At 37.2% G+C, this 17355-nt stretch overlaps 1 protein-coding gene across 1 annotated transcript; it reads right to left on the minus strand.

Moving 5' to 3' along the window:
• Positions 1-2041: 2041 nt before the first annotated feature.
• LOC131323071 (uncharacterized) lies at positions 2042-3132 on the minus strand. Its single transcript, XM_058354691.1, has 2 exons — positions 2650-3132; positions 2042-2107 (listed from the first exon to the last, which is right to left on the minus strand). Exons 1-2 carry the CDS (start codon positions 3094-3096, stop codon positions 2090-2092), a joined length of 465 nt encoding a protein of 154 aa, XP_058210674.1. The 5' UTR covers positions 3097-3132; the 3' UTR covers positions 2042-2089.
• Positions 3133-17355: the final 14223 nt, after the last annotated feature.

The raw sequence follows: 17355 nt of genomic DNA on the forward strand, positions 1-17355 counted from the left end.
AATGTTCTGTGTTGTAGCAATTAAACTCTTCAAATGGGCATGTGCACTATCTGAATTATGGGACAACTGAACGTTGTTCTTTCAGGTACCAATTCATAATCCATTCACTTTAAATAAAAAATCCAATCCAGACTAAGCAAATGGAAAACTACATCACAGTCCTTAGGGACAATTCCACATGCACATTACTCTGTAAGAAACTTCAGGACACAGAGTATATATTCAGTCATTCTGGTTTTTGTCCATGCATAGTAAAAAAGCATACCCAGTTGGTGAAACCGAGAGTCTCACATAGCGTAGCGTCATGGGGTTGGGAGAGAGGTTTGAGATTCGACTTTCTTGAAATTTTCAAAATCTTACCTGCAAAATGAATCCGCACACTCAGAAGCTAACCAAGCATATTCATTTCCCCAAAAGCTTCGTATTGAATATGACTTCAAGCATTATTTTTTTTCCCCTAACATACATTTGCAAGTACAACCTGCCCAGTCATTTTGGGGTAAGAATAATGCAATGTTTGATTCAAGCAAGTACAACCAGCCTTCATAAAAAGAAGGGCATTCAACAACACCTGGTAATCAGACCACTTGAATTACATGCTTGGGATGTTAAAACTGGGACAAAAGTCATTGTCATCCTATAGGAGGCAGCTGATTAGGATTAGCACGATGGGCAATCTCATGTAAGCAACACACCAACACCAATTGAGAAAGGTCGCATCCTTTCTTTTTACCCCAAACTTGAAACTATGATAAAAGTAATTCACACAAAGTACAAGTCATAGTTTTGCTCGGTTCATAAGCACTTGGAAGAAAAAGAAAGGGTATGCAACGAAGATGGAAACAGAAACTATTAACTGAAAACTAATTGAGGCTATTATGGCCTTCCATATCTGAAAACTAAATTTCCATTCTTTTCTACGTAAACCCCTCTACAAACCCAAAATAAAAAACAAACTTATTTCAGCCAAAATGAAAAGATACATGAAAATTAGGATTGACAGTCTAAACTAACAGTTCACCGATGGACAAATTAGGATTTATGAAACCAGGAATCTACAAACCATTAACAGTTCACCAATGGACAAAAGACAAAATATTCTTCATAAAAATTGGATATGGCTCATGAAACAAAATTAGGATTGAGAGTCTAAAATATAAGCTGAAACTAAAATATGCTTAATAAAAACATCCTTGTTGAAACTGAAATATGGCTCATGAAACTCAAAACCAATTTCATATAGTAAACATGGAACAAATGGCCTATTAGAAGCCTAATTAGTTTAGTACCACTCATAAGAGAAAAGGAAAAGGAAAAGGAAAGAAAAGAGAACCTAAGTCATTGTTTGCAATTTCCCATCGGAGCTAAATCATCTAAAAGATTCAAACTATAAACTGAATGCTATGCAAATAATAGATGAAACATCCAATTTGTAGCCCACGGAATCATGTCGTATTTGTTAGGGCAATACTACTTTTTCTTGAGCCAAAGTGTCGTGTGACTCGTGTCGTGTCCTCCCAATTCTGAAAAATGGCCAGTTGTCGTTCGTGTCGATTTTACTTTGGCTTTGTATGTCACCAAATTAAACCAAATGAACTGGAAATAAATAACCAAAAAGCAATAAAAGGGGAGAATTAGAGATATTACGTCTACAAAACTTGACCCTGGAGTAGATTTTCGCGTTCAGCACATCCCCAGTTTGCTTATCTACTAATTTCAACCCTGAGTTATCAAAAAAAGATTAGTTGCAAACCAAGCCAAACAAAGAACAGGGCACCAAAGTTATTGATGAATCATGAATATAAATCCTGATCAAGAAAAAAAATCAAGAGACTCACATCTCAAACGAAAAAAATAAAGAAACCCCATGCAAATTTTTGGGTGTTCTCAACAAAATTGAGAGACCCACTTTCACAGAAAATAAATTTGGCGAGAAAATCAATACCTAAAATCGAGAGAGAGAGAGAGAGAGAGAGAGAGAGAGAGAGAGAGAGAGAGAGAGAGAGAGAGAGAGAGAGAGAGCTTAAGATTGGATACATCTGGTTGGACCCCCACACCACTTGCCATCTTGGCAACCACCTCCGGTTGTTCACTGAGAGTTGAAACCCTAGATTAACAGCCGCACAAATATTCAATACGATAAATATAAAATCTAGTAAACACCCCTGGCTTTCTAATTTCCAAAGCCAAGCCCCAAGCCAATCTTTGACTAACTCAGTTGGTAATCCATTCAGCAGCACCAAACGGAAGCCACAAACAAAGGGTTCCTTTGCCTCCAAGCAATTTGAAGACTGGAACAGTCAGTTTGTTATTCATTCATTAGCCACATAAGTAGAACCATAGTGATTCAGTATGGAGTACATTGAAAATTGCATAACCCCTTTTGCAACTTGCACAAATTTAAGCCCCTAACTTAGATTCATAGGCCTCAAGTCCTTTAAATCCTCCACATCACGTTTTAGGAATCAAGAACCAGGAGATGCATTCAAACGCATTTTATGCAGTCATCCTCAAAAAAAAAATACGCATTAGTACTTACGTCCTCCCACTCAAACAATACTGGAAGAAATTCGTTGTCATACCGGAAGAATTGAGAAACCCATAAACACTTGAACAACCCTAAAACCAATAGAGTAGGTAAGAAAGAACCTGAAACCGACAACGGGCTCTAATGCGGTGGGGTCGTGGACCATTTGGAAGATGAGAGGCCGTCGAGTGCCCATCTTGACTTCTCGGACGTTGAACCGGAACCCAAGGAGTGCTTCGAGGAGCGATCTCTTGCCGAAGGCGACAATCTCCGGTATGGAGAGGTTCTCGACGAATGCGAAGTCGGCCGCTGGAGGCGGTTGTAGGCGTCGAATCGAGTCGGACCAGTATCGATTCGGTTTTGGTGGAAGGGGTTTTGCTGCTGGGTGTGGCCATGGCGTTTTTGTTTGTGGTGGGTACCGGAGAGAGTGGAGAGGAGAATTGATGCAGAAGAGGAGAGAGAGAGAGGATGTTTTTGAATTTGATCTTGAATCTTGCTTTGTGTAATGAAGACCGTACGACTGGAAAAGGGGGGATTGGAAGACGATCGGGAATTTCCTGAATTGCCATCCTTTATTTTTGCCATTGGAAATCCCATTTTTATTTACCAAGCTGCCATTAAAAGTCAGTTTGTGAGAGTTGAGTGGTAATGAGTACAGAGAGATAGGAAGAAAGATTTATTGAAAACTGTACCGAGAGTTAAAAGTTACTCTCAAAAATTTAAACCAAGCGGAGTATCATTTCGGAAATACAAAAAATAAAAAATAAAACAAAAACACAACCAAAAGAGCTACTCAGTGTCGATGTCGGACCTAGAGCTCCGCTTATGGAGGTGGGTGAGTGAAGGATAGCCACCGGATATGTACTAAGACGCCACAAGATCGTCACTCCCGTCGCAAGATTGCCACCGGATCTGCATTAAGACGCTTTTATCGTCGCCATTGGAGAGCTCAGGAAAACCGTCACCCGAACAGAAGCTGACCAAGATCCCCGTGTTAGCCCGATCGAGGTGGTAGGCAATTACATACATTGACTGTATCTATCTTGTCTGTCTACCACCTCCTTTTTTTCCCCAATATTGTACTACCTCCGTTCAAATTTAATTGTCACTTTTGAGAGTTCGTGTTACTTTTCAATTGATTATAGGGAAAAAACCGAAATGGTCCATGTAGTTAAATGTTTGTGTCAACTTGATCCCTGTAGTTGTAATTAGTTCGATTTATACTCTGTACTTTTCATTTTGTTTCAATTTTGTCCAATTGCTAACTGCCGTTAGTCCGTCATTAGTCCTTTTAAATAAAGACAAAACTAAACCAATAAGCCAATTTTTTCATCTTTATTCAAAAAAATTGAATTTCGATGGTAATTTTTAACTTTTTAGATTCCTCTCGTCATGACGAAGTAATAATCCTGAAAAATTTGACAAAAAAATTAACAAATGCGAAAAAAATTAAATAAGAACAAAAAAATAAGCCACTTGGCTTATTTAGCCGAACAACTCCTGAGTTTATGTAATATTCTGACTTTTGGACATAGTTCTTTTTCATGTTATGACTTTTGGATCTATATCATGTTGTGACTTTTGGACATGGTTTTATATGCATTTTCAGTACTATGCAGAAAAATAAGGCATCTCAGTATTTGTCCACAAGTTGAACAGGTAGACAATACCAGTGGTAATGTTGCCTCATGGCTGATCATGAAAATGTTGAATTAGATGGCAACTTTTTGCAGAAAACTATAACCAAATTTCATCTCAGTTGCCTCCTTATCAATGGAGAATGGAAGAATGAGCTGTGTTTTGGATCAGGAGTATATTAGATAGGCCTGTGCAAAATTTGTCCACCCGCGGACCCGACCCGAAGGGTCCTGGGCGGGATCGAACATGTGTTTCGGACGAGTACGAGTTCATTTTCTGTTAAAAATCAAATTTTGGTTCGGGGTCTGGGTTGGTGCGTTTCTTACCCGACCCGACCAATTCATAAAGATTAATTTGGTTTTTGGTTGGACCCGACCAAACGTAAAGAATCGAGCTCGCAGACGATTCTTACCCCTTTTCGGTTCGGTTTGCAGGCCTAAAACATGATAAGAGTATTGAACCACATCAGCAGCAGGTGTAACAGGACCTTCGTGTACCTCACTCACGCTCAAACACTTCCTCCATTAAACTGAGTTTAGGAGTTAGTTAGTTAGTCGTGCGTAGTGTCTAACTGATTAATGCTAAGTGCCAGCTGTATTAAAGGCTTGAGTTGTAAGAAGTTAGGGTTGTTGTATAAGTATACTCTCTGAGGTAATCAATTGAATCAAGAATGGAGATTTTCTAATTCCTCTTCATGGTATCAAAGCCCTCATCTCTCACGAGAATCGATCCGTCTTGAACAATCTCAACGATTTCGCCATGACTTCTCAAACTTCTTTGTCATCGTCTTCGTATCTCATTCCTGAAAACCTAAAGCTTTTGATCTCTAATCTTGCTTCTCTCATCACCGTGAAGCTTGATCCCTCCAATTACATCGTTTGGAAAAGGCAAGTTCAGAACATTCTGCAAAGCTACATATCTTTTCGGCTATCTCAATGGTTCCATTGCATGTCCCGCTCCAATAATCAAAGATGCTACAGGAAAGGAGGATATCGCGAATCCAGAATTCATGCAATGGAAAATTATTGATTCTTATCTTGTGAGTTGTCTTACAGCTACTCTTACTACGCCTGTTTTTTCCTTGGTTCTTGATCTCTCTACTAGTCGCGAGGTCTGGATTGCTCTTGAAAAATGTTTTACCACGCTTTCACGATCTCACATTCATCAATTGAAAGATCGTCTCACTACAGTGGAAAAAGGAACAAAATCTATAGAGGATTATTTGAAACAGATCAAAGAAATTGCTGATCAATTGGCAATTGCTTCGTGTCCAATTCATGATGAGGATCTCGTGTTTCATATTCTGCATGGTCTCCTTAGTGTTTATGATGCTTTCAAGACTTCAATTCGCATTAGATCTGCTCCTATCACCGTTGATGAATTGCCTCTATGTTATGTTCAGAATCAATTCATATTGATTCTCATTCTAAATCCTCCAGTCACAATGTTGATCTCACAGTTGCATATTCGGCTGTTACTTCTGGCAATAAACCACATTACAACTCATTTTCTAGCCCTAGCTCTCGTGGTTATCACTCTGGCTTTCGTGGTCGCTATCCTTCTTGGTATGGTTATAGTGGTGGAGGTAGATTTGGTATGCGAAGCGGTGGTCGTACCTTTGGAAGATCTGATTTTGGAAGGTCTGGCTTCACAAGTTCTTCTGGATCTCATTTCTCTACTGGTGATAATTCCGTGGTTTGTCAAATCTGTAACAAACCAGGGCATACAGCTTTGAAATGTTGGTATCGTACGGACTCTACTCACCAGCCTTCACTCTTTACTGCTGCTTCAACATCCACTTCTACAAAGGCTTTTGTGACTTCTGCATCGGCTTCTCCTTCATCAGACTGGTATCTTGATTCAGCTTCTACTCATCATCTTACAAATGATCTGTCCAATCTTAATTTCTATGAATCTTATCAAGGCAATGATCAAGTCATGGTTGGCAATGGCACTGCCATGCCTATTCATAACTCTGGTAAAGGACTCTTACCTACACCGACTCATTCTTTTCATCTTAATCATGTTTATCATGTTCCATCTTTAACCAATAACTTGATCTCAGTCCAACAACTTGCTAAAGATAACAATTGTACTGTCACTTTTGATGACTCTTCATTTCTTGTCAAGGACAAGGAAATGAAGAGAATTTTGTCTAAAGGCCATAATCATCAAGGTCTTTATCAGTTTTCTCCTTCTTCTGCTTCAACTCATTCTTAGCCCACAACTCATCTCAGCACTTCTGTCTCTGCTGCAACTTGGCATAGCAGATTTGGTCATCCATCCTCTAAAAAGTTCACTCAACTTGCTAAGCATCTAAACTTGTCTTTTGTTCATAAGTGTACCTCTCTCAATTGTACACATTGTGCTGTGTCCAAAAGTCATAGGTTGCTCTTTACTTTGTCCAATTCTACTGTGAACAGTCCTTTATCTCTTGTGCATAGTGATGTTTGGGGACCATTTACAATGTCTACCTCTGGTTTTTTCTTACTATGTGTTGTTCATTGATGATTACAGTAAGTTTACTTGGGTGTATCCTCTATCTCATAATCATGAAGTTTTCTCTAAGCTTCTTGCCTTTAAATCCTAGGCTGAGAATCAATTTTCTACTTCCTTGAAAATATTCAGAACCGATGGTGGAGGTGTGTACATTAGTAAACCTTTTGAAGACTATCTCACTACTCATGGTGTTGTTCATCAAATGTCTTGTCCTCATACTTCTTCCCAAAATGGGATTGCTGAACGCAAACATAGACATTTAATAGAAACCACTATTGCTCTTTTACATCAGTCTTCTTTACCTCTTAAGTTTTGGTTTGATGCTTTGGCTGCTGCTGTGTTTCTTATTAATCGAATGCCTAGCTCTTCGATTAAGAATAAGACACCCTTTGAAATTCTTTTTCACACCTTACTTGACTATGCTTTTCTAAAAGTATTTGGTTGTCAATGCTTTCCTTGGTTGAAACCTTACACTAAACATAAGCTTCAACCAAGATCTATTCCTTGTGTATTTCTTGGATATCATCCTTCCTACAAGGGTTATAGGTGTCTTTGATACTACAACTGGTCGTATTTACATCTCTCGACATGTTCTATTCTATGAGACAGTTTTTCCCTTTATTCAGTCTTGCACAACAGATTCACCAGCTCCAACTCTTACTCAGCTTCAAACTTTCTTTTAGCCATCTAATAATTCTGGTTCATTATCTTCTAATTCATTGTCATCTGATTCTACCACTTCCGATACTACTGCCCTTTTGTTTGTTCTATCTTTAGCATCTTCTTTACCTTCTCCATCAGGTTCAGTTCCCTCCTCTGCATCCATGTCCTCCTCTCCTTCTCAGCATTCAGATTATTCTAGTCCTACTCTTATTCCCATTCAATCTTTGGAAGTCTGTCTTCCTTCTCTACCTTCTCATTGTCCTACTGCTCCCCTTCCACATCCTATGGTCAGAAGATCTCAAACTAAAGGCCAGTCTAATCAAACCCCGTCACAATGCCTTACAGCAGTCACAGTGTCCACTGCTTTTACTGAACCTACTACTTATCAAGACGCCCTCTCTGTTCCTGTTTGAGCCCAAGCTATGAAAGAAGAGTTTCAAGCTCTTCAAACTCAACATACTTGGTCTTTGGTTTCTTTACAATTAGGCAAAAATGCTATTGGTTGTAAATGGGTTTTCAAACTTAAACGAAACTCAGATGGTAGTATTGCTCCCCATAAGGCCAGATTAGTGGCGAAGGGTTATTTGTAAAAAGAAGGGGTAGATTTCCATGATACTTTTAGCCCTGTTGCTAAGCAACCTACTGTGAGAATTCTATTGTGTATGGCTTTACATTTCAATTGGCCAATCAAGCAATTAGATATTTCCAATGCCTTTCTACATGGTAAACTAGATGAAGAGGTGTTCATGCTTTAACCACCTGGATTTGTTAATCCCACTCAACCTCAGCATGTGTGCAAATTACAAAAGGCTTTGTATGGTTTAAAGCAGGCTCCCAGGGCATGGTACTCAACCTTTTCTAGTTTTCTTCTCAGTTAAGGTTTTACTAATAGTAAGTGTGACTCCTCTTTGTTTATCTACAAGGCAGCCTCTGTTATTACTATTTTACTGGTTACGTTGATGATATACTGCTCACGGGCAACTCCTCTACCCATATTCAACAACTTATTACTCAGATGCACATAGATTTCTCCATGAAAGAGCTTGGTTCTATTTCATACTTTTTAGGCATTTCTGTTCAACCATGTGCCAAGGGTTATTTTTTGTCGCAATCCAAGTATGCTCAAGAGATTCTTGCTAAGTCTGGGCTAGTTGATTGTAAGCCTTGCTTGTCTCCTTCAGCTGCAAAACCCATCTCTCCAATCAATGCTTCAACTCTTTTTGCCTATCCTACCCTCTATAGAAGCATTGTTGGAGCATTGCAATATCTCACCATTACCAGACCTGACTTAGCATTCTCAGGCAACCAGGCTTGTCAGCACATGCATGCGCCAACTGTGGGTCATTTTGCTACTGTGAAAAGGTTACTTCGTTATTTGAAGGGCACTCTTGATCATGGTTTGATCTTTCAACCATCTTCTTTTCTTCTTCAAGCCATCTCTGATTCAGATTGGGCTGGTGACTGTGAAGACAGAAAATCTACGTCTGGTTATTGTGTTTTTCTTGGTGAAAATCTCATTTCCTGGTCTGCAAAGAAACAAACAACTGTTTCTCGATCATCTACTAAAGCCAAGTATCGTTCCTTGGCACACACAGCTGCCGAACTGAGTTGGCTTCAGATGTTGCTTCATGAATTACATATTCCAGTTCCTACTATTCCTGTTCTTTGGTGTGATAACACTTCAGCTTTGGCTCTTGCTATCAATCCTGTTTTTCATGCCCGATCAAAACATATAGAGGTTGATTGTCATTATGTACGTGATAGGGTTGCTGCCAAAGCTCTTTCCCTGCATTACATGCCTACCTCAGATCAATTAGCTGATGTGTTTACTAAGGCATTATCCATTGCTCGGTTTCAGTTTCTTAAGGGCAGACTTCTGGTGATTTCATCTCCCATTCGTTTGAGGGGGAATGATAAGAGTATTAGCCACATCAGCAACAGGTGTAACAGGACCTTCGTGTACCTCACTCACACTCAAACACTTCCTCCATTAAACTAAGTTTAGGAGTTAGTTATTTAGTGGTTAGTTAGTCGTGCGTAGTGCGTAGTGTCTAACTGATTAGTGCTAAGTGCTAGTTGTATTGAAGGCTTGAGTTGTAAGAAGTTAGGGTTGTTGTATAAGTATACTCTTTGAGGTAATCAATTGAATCAAGAATGGAGATTTTCTAATTCCTCTTCAAAACATGTGTTACTAGCCATGTCCGGTTGGGGTCGAGTTCGGGGGGTCAAACCCGACCGCCCGACCCGTGCACACCCCTAATATTAGGGCAAGAGGAGAATGAAAGAATTACTGTTTTAACCCCTCAAAAAGGGGCCATTTGATTTTGCTGTTAAAAGGACTAACGGCGATTAGTAATTGGACCAAGTTAGAGCAAAATGGAAAGTACAGAGTGTAAATCGAGCCAATTACAACTACAAGGTTAAGTTGACACAAACACTTAACTATAAGGACCATTTCAGTTTTTTCTCCTTGATTATATCTTGTAATTTATAATATTTTAGGTGATTTTGAAAATATTGTATTATAGAACAAATCGAGATCTATCAAACAAAATCCATATTTAATATAAAATTCATTACCAATTTAAAGATATAACTAGTTTTTTTATCCAGTTAGAATAGAACTGGAACAAGTAAATTGAGACGGAGGAAGTATACATCAGTGGGATTTAGCGGAGTGTTTAACATATTAATTAGTCGATAAAAAATTTAGAGGCCGTCTCTAGCCTTGAATCCCAAATTGCCACTCGTGGGGCTCAAACCATTCCTCTGCTAAGGCATATCAAAGGAGCTAAGAACTTATTTGCATCTGTCTCCCACCTCAATTGGGATAACAATTGAAAATTTCTCATTTTCCTTGGATCGGTGACGTAAGACTTTACCAATTCACTTATTAAAGGGAAGTAAATTTGTTATTTTTCAAAAATTGTTAACGGCACTCCCAAAGTCAATGATTTTATTACTCCCCAAATTATTAACTTTTGGGGAGTGGCAAAGAGGGTGTTTTAGTTTCATTTTTAAAGTTCTTTTTTGAAAAAGAAGGTTTTTCAAGCTCAAAAATCATGTATTTACACAAATAATTTTTCTATCAATATGGATCTTGTTTGATAGATCTCATCGAGACCTTTTAAACAGTGTAAAAAAATTAAAAAAATATTTTTCATTTTCATTATATTTGAGCTTGAAAAACCTTTTTTTTTTTAAAGTTTTTTTTACTGCGCATCTGAAACACCCCCAAAATCACTCCCCTTATTAAATCATCAACAATTGGTTATTTTAGTTAGCCTATTGATTTTAGGTTTGAACTTTGTAACATCATATTAGGCCATCCACAGTGGTATAATAAAAAACCAATTGTTTTTTAAAGTTAACAATGATGGTGCAAAAAATGGCTCACAGTGGTATAATCAAACTTAACAACATCCTTAGAAATAATCAAATTTTGGACTTTGGATAACCAAAACTAGCAACCTTTTTCAATAATCAAAATTTTTGGACCTCACGCCATATAAGTTAACTAGTTTCAAAATTTGAATACACGCGTGATTCAACAGGAATTTTCTTCTTCGCCTACTCTATATCTTATTCACTTCACCCACAAATTATTTCTCTTTCTTTCCCTCCAAAAGTGAAACTCATATCTCTCGATCATCTACAATTCAACCCATCGTCGACGGATTAAGGTATTTCACTGTTCTTTCCCGTTTCTATTCCCCTCCCTCCCCCAAAAAATAAATAAATAAATAAAATAATAATAAAATAATAATATTGTTAAGTGAATATTATAGGGGACCCCTTATTTTGGTTATGGACTAGAAGTAACTATTGTGAAACTCAATATTGTTAAGCTTAACAATCTCTTAAGTGAATAATCAAAAGTTGATGTGTCAATTTTTGATTATCCTTTTTTAATTATACCACTGTGGATGGCCTTAGAGGTAGGTCGACTGTGATGGTCTTACCTCACGTGGTCAAGTAGTCTTCGCCAAGTAAATTCCCGCACCTTGTCAATCTATACCTCCACATGAACCCATCCAACACGGGAGGGAGAGTGTTATAGTTTTTATCTCGCATTACTCACCTAAGCCATCAAAACTTGGTTAATATATAATCTAGAGGTTGTAAGTGGGGTAGTAGGGTGTGTTTCAAATATGTACTTATTTTGTGAATTAAATGTGGTGTATTGTAAGAAAATAATCTATCTCATAAAACGAAAAATAAGTACTTAAAAAATAAGAATATTAGCAGAACATGACCTAACTATGTGGTAGGCACCATGTATTTCTATGGTTTTGACAGCTAGGGATTCAAATCTAACTAGTTTACTCCTAACAATTCTGGCTTTGTTGTTTGGTAACTTTGGGTATTTTAGTTTTGGTAGTGGGTGAAGAGAGAAATAGAGTAATGATTCGAGAGATGGATAATAAGTGGAGAGAGATAGAAAGAGAAATAAAATTAGGAGGTGTTCCACTTTCTCAAAAAAAAAAGAGAGGAACTTTTTAAAAAGAAAGGTAATTTCAAACTCAAAAATCATATGTTTACGCAAATAATTTTCCTATCAATATAGATCTTGTTTGATAGATCTCATTGAGATCTTTTAAACGGTGCAAAAAAAAATTCTCATTTTTATTATATTTGAGCTTGAAATTATATTGTTTTTGAAAAAGAAGGTTTAGAAAGAAAGCGGAACATGGCCTTAATAATTGAAAAAAATAAAATAATGATTATTGAAAAACATAAAATAATAATTGAAAAATAAAATTAAAACAAAGTAAAATTTGAAAACCAACAAAGCCTCTGACATTTGCTGAGAAAAAATAATTCTGGCATTTGCATTCCTCATGTGCCCAGGACATAGTAGATTGTCGTGCTTTTCAAATTACTCTAATCCCGAGTCCTAAAATGTGATATGGACAAATTCACTTTGCATGCCTTGATACTTTCCGGATATTGAGGCTCCGTTTCAGAACACCTTCTTACAAAATAAGTACTTATTTTACATTTTCAAACTCAAAAATAATATAAATAAAAAATAATTTTTCAATTTTTTTGCACCGTATTAAAGATCTCAATGAGATCTATAAAACAAGATCTATATTGATAGGAAAATAATTAGCGTAAACACATGATTTTTGAGCTTGAAATTGTCTTTTTAAAATATAAATACTTATTTTTCTTTCCTGAACGGGACCTGAATAGCTTTAAAAAAATAAGTTGATATGACAACAATAACCTAGTGAACGAATCACATTTGTCTAGGAAAGTTGAACATGCAAACCGTTGATTCCAACGGCGGAGGTATAAACGGGCTCTGGTCCAGCAAAAGAGAACTTTTTAACTTAGAGATACATTTTTACGCGTTCAAAGAAGTTCAATAATTGAATATTTAAAATACAAGGACAGTTTTGCATTTTTTTTTTGGAACAAGTTAGAAATTTATTAGTGAGGGAATATGATGATTACAGCCTATACCGAATTTAACTAATACAATTGATACAAAAACCTATTATACACATGGGGACAAATAACACATCTAAATCAAATGAAGGAGTCGAGTCCAGTGAAATAAATTGATCAAGACTGTTTTGCTCTTTGTATATTGAATTTTGTCAACGTTCTGTTTGCCACGTTTTAAATTTAATAGTGTTTATTTTGAGCACATTCTGCGATAATCTCAAAGGGAGCTAGCAAAATGAAAATCAAACTATGGTAGGTCTGTGTAAGCAAAAGGAACTCCGATGGAATTCTGGAGGTAACAAATTTGCAACACCACTTGTCTCTCCCTCTCCTCGAGCTCTCTCCAAGGTCAAACTTAAAATAAATTGGCTATGAGTTGAGAGGTTCTAACACTATTTTAAATGATCATATATACCACTTCCAAACAATGTGGGAAAATATTTCATTTGTATCTCCCCTCATGTGCAGTTGCGTTTGAGGTATGTCAAGTATAACATCTTTTTGGGTCTACTACCATGTAACTTTTTTGCTGGTCTATGATTGTGGGGTGTGGATTATGAATTTTAAAAATATAGAGTTGAATGGACCCCACTTGATACCATGTGAAATTTTTTATATCCAACTCAAAACTAATTGACTATTAGTGGAGCGGTCTCAACACTATATTACGTGATCACCAATTTCATTCTTAGGCAATGTGAAACTATATATATTTTCCGCTAGAAGAAGTGAGAAATTGCCATCTCATCAATTCTATTATTTATGATTGGTCAACTAATTGAATTTTTGCACAAGATTGATTTAAGGCAAAGTAGTATTAAAGCTAAATTGCTTGGAGTGCCATTGTTGCAAATAGTTGTTCAACTTACCACATGTGTTATCAAAGCTAAATTTGGTGTCAAATTATACGGAAAGATTTTTCACGATGACTTATTGGCTGTTGGAGTGCAATTTTGTTCACCTTCCTTAAAAGAGGGTGAACATTACCCCCTCTCTCATTGGTTGAAATGGTGTGGACCCCACCACAAAGTGATGTCATGCTTTATCATGCAATATACTTTTTGGTAAGCATGACATCACTTTTTGGTAGGGTCCACATCATTTCAACCAATAGGAAGGAGGGTAATGTTCATCCTCTTAAGTGGAAGGTGAACAAAACTCAACTCTTGGCTGTTGTGAAGTTGTTCCAACTAAACTAAATTTTTTTGTTGAAAGTTTGTTTCCACAAAACTAAAACATTCAACACATTTTCTCTCACAAACACCCATCAAGTTTAGTGGAAATAATTTGACTACAAATAACTACGAGAAGTTGTCTAGCATCCGGAAATGCCCCTAAATCCCTCGGAGATATTCTAAGGCTTTGTTTGGAACTTAAGGAAAATGAGAGGGAAAAAAAGGGAAGTTAAAAAATTTCCACTCCGATTGTTTGGATTTGAGAGAAAGAGGAGAGAAAATATTTAAATTTTGTGAATAGTGAAACTTTCCTCCCATTTTTCCCATTTTCTTTTTCCTCACCTTCCCTAAGCCTAAGTTTTTGTTCTTCCTGCCAAGTTTAAGTACTCTTTTTTTTTTCTTTTTTTTTTTTTGATCAGACGAAAATGGGGCGTCTCTAGCTCATGAAGTACAAAGGATAGGCGCCCTTTTTTTAAGCAATATTATGTTTTTTCTTACCAAAAACAATTATAGTTATCATCATCCTCCGAATCAAAGCCCAACGTACACTAAATATTATCTTCTAGTAATAATTACATGCTTAATTAAGCAACCAATCAGTCTCAATAAGAAGAATCCAAAGATAATCTTCAACGTGTTAATCACATGTTTAACAGGCGACGTGGATTGCTTTTATTCACATACTATAATAGTTTCCGACCAATTATTAGTGGCCAGTGGGATACTTGATTATGATCTTCTCCATCCCCTCCGGCTGCTCAGCATTTTAATCATCATTAAACTGTCGTAATTTGCTTTTCTTGTGCGAAATGTTTTCCTTTTGTTTCCACTAATATGAACAAAAGAGAGGTTAAGGAGTCGTAAGTCAGTCAACAAAAGTGCCCTTTACCTAAGGGGAAAGGTAGGGTTAAATCACCAGAACAGGGGGGAGAAATTATTATTTGCTCGTCACGTCACGGGGCGCTCGATCCGAAGACTTTTTTCATCACACGTTGGTGTTGTTTCCATCATCTTCTGTGCAGACCTTGCACCGACGTGTAGTGAAGATGGCCCTTAGAGTATCATGTGGCGGTGCTCGAAGAGCATTGAATAATCACTTGAATAAGCTAGGTTGAGATTTGAAGCTCTAATTTGCGGTTTAAGTTTGGTTAGACTAGCTGGACATAAATGGGGCAATATTGTTTGAGAAAAGGAAGATTGAAGGTTACATAACATAGAGAGGAAATGGATTCTTTTCGGTCCATGTCTTGGACCGGAGAAGGCAGTTCTGATAAGAATCGTTCATTTGCTGCATGCAATCAACGGTTTCCATGCAGTTTTACACTTTTATCGGTAAAAGTGTATGAGAAAATCAGAACTATTGAATCTAATATTGAACGGTCCCGATTTGGACTGCTCTCGTCTAGTACAAACCATTGAACTGGGGAGGAGCCGGACCCAGAGAAAAGACTGTTTTGATAATCTCATTAGCATCTTTTCAAGGATAATAGTGTAATCTGTGAGATTAGTTGGAAGCAAGGGGTCAGACTAAAAATTTGCTCCAATTTTCAGAAAAAAGGCAAAGCAAATCATAACCCTCTTATTAGTAACATCATTTTGTATTGTAGTTGCCTGTTGAAGAATCTCATAGATTGACTGTTTTTTGTTTTTTTTTTTTTTGTTTTACTTCGGAATATTATTAGAGTAAACAGAAGAAGGGTTTTGCCACAGATGTGCGAGCATGACTATTATATTACGAGTCATGCTATGTGCACCGACCCATTTGTAGGGAAACCGTACTGACCGGCCGCGCCGGGCCGTCTCCGGCCACCAAACGGCCGATCGAGCCGTCCAAAAATTTTAAAAAAAAAACCGAGGGGCCCACGCGGGAATCAACGGCATCCGATGTGTGCATGGTGCTTGATCTAAACACCCTTTTTTCATGTATATGTATATGTATATGTATATGTATATGTGTAAGCAAAAAAAAAAACTCTTCTCGGGTTGATAGCCTCCATATGGTGAACAGCCCCTTTTATTTCCAATTTTCCCTTCAAACAAAAAATCTCATAATGACGCATAAATGGAAAGTTAATTTTCGGAACCTTTCAAAGAAATTTGATTTAGGATTCATACATACACACAGATATATATATATATATATATATATATATATATATGGAAAACTAATTTTCGGAGAGATTTACCCGAAAGGGAAATGTGCAGGAATAAAATGCTATAAAATGCTTTTACCTCTCACGCAATTGCAGCGGTCAACTTGGCGCAGATAATCGGAGGAGCATCGAGCGAGCAACTACCCCATAAGAACCTACCCATTACAATCAAACGGAATCGATATAACAAAGAACCTACCCATTACATTCAGGAGTTAGGGCTTTGCCCCTTGTCTTGTTATTTTATTCAACTTTTGGTTGGATTCCTCTCTCCTATCCCCATTTTAATAAATTTTTCGCCGTTCAAAAAAAAAAAGACACCAAAGGAGGTTTTGGACAACCCCGGAAAGTACCAAAATATCTGACACAGTCCCAAGTATTTGATTGGTAAAGATTCAATTCTACACCCCATTACCTAAGTAAGGGATTCCACATCCTGTTGTTGGACATTGACACCACATAACAAACTCTTGGAGAAGTTAATTTTCAGCCTTGACATGAGTTGAAAACATCTCAAAATTCTTTTAATGTTAGTCATCTCCTCTCTGTCATTATTGCAAAATATTAGTATAATCAGTAAATTGTAGGTGAGATACAGTTACCCCAGAGGACCTAATCTTTACTCCTTTGATTATATTTAACTCCCTTGCTCTTTCCAACAAAATGTTAAGAGCTTCCAGAACTATATTGAAAAGAAAGGGGGACAAAGGATCCCCTTGTTTAAGGCCTTTTTGGATTCTAAATTCTTTAGATGCAGAGCCGTTGATCAAAACTGGCATGGTAACTAATAAGCAACATTCCTTAATCCAGATACACCATTTCTCCCCAAAGCCCATTTTTGCAAGTAGATCAAGTAGAAATCCCCAATTGACACAATCATAAGCTCTTTCAAAATCAATTTTAAGTAGTAAACCCCCTTGATTACTATTCTTCCAGCTATGAATGACCTCATTTGCTATTAGAACTCCATCCAAAATTTGTTTCCCTCCGATAAAAGCAGCTTGCGATTCTCCAATAATTGAAGGTAAAAAAAATTTAATTCTACTAGCCAACACTTTAGATAGCACCATCCCACAATACTAATACGTCTATAATCTTTAAAAGACAAGGGGCAATCCACCTTAGGTATTAAAGATACGAATGTAGAATTGATGCCTTTAATTAGTGAGCTTTTCGTTTGCATGAAACTCATAGAAGAATTGTAGGACCACACCCTTCATGAACTCCCATCCTTTCTTTACAA

Source organism: Rhododendron vialii, chromosome 4a (assembly GCF_030253575.1).
Source record: "Rhododendron vialii isolate Sample 1 chromosome 4a, ASM3025357v1".
Taxonomy (NCBI): Eukaryota; Viridiplantae; Streptophyta; class Magnoliopsida; order Ericales; family Ericaceae; genus Rhododendron; species Rhododendron vialii.

Coding starts and splice junctions, on each gene's coding strand:
- LOC131323071 (XM_058354691.1), bottom strand. CDS start 3,096: ATGGCAATTCAGGAAATTCCCGATCGTCTTCCAATCCCCCCTTTTCCA.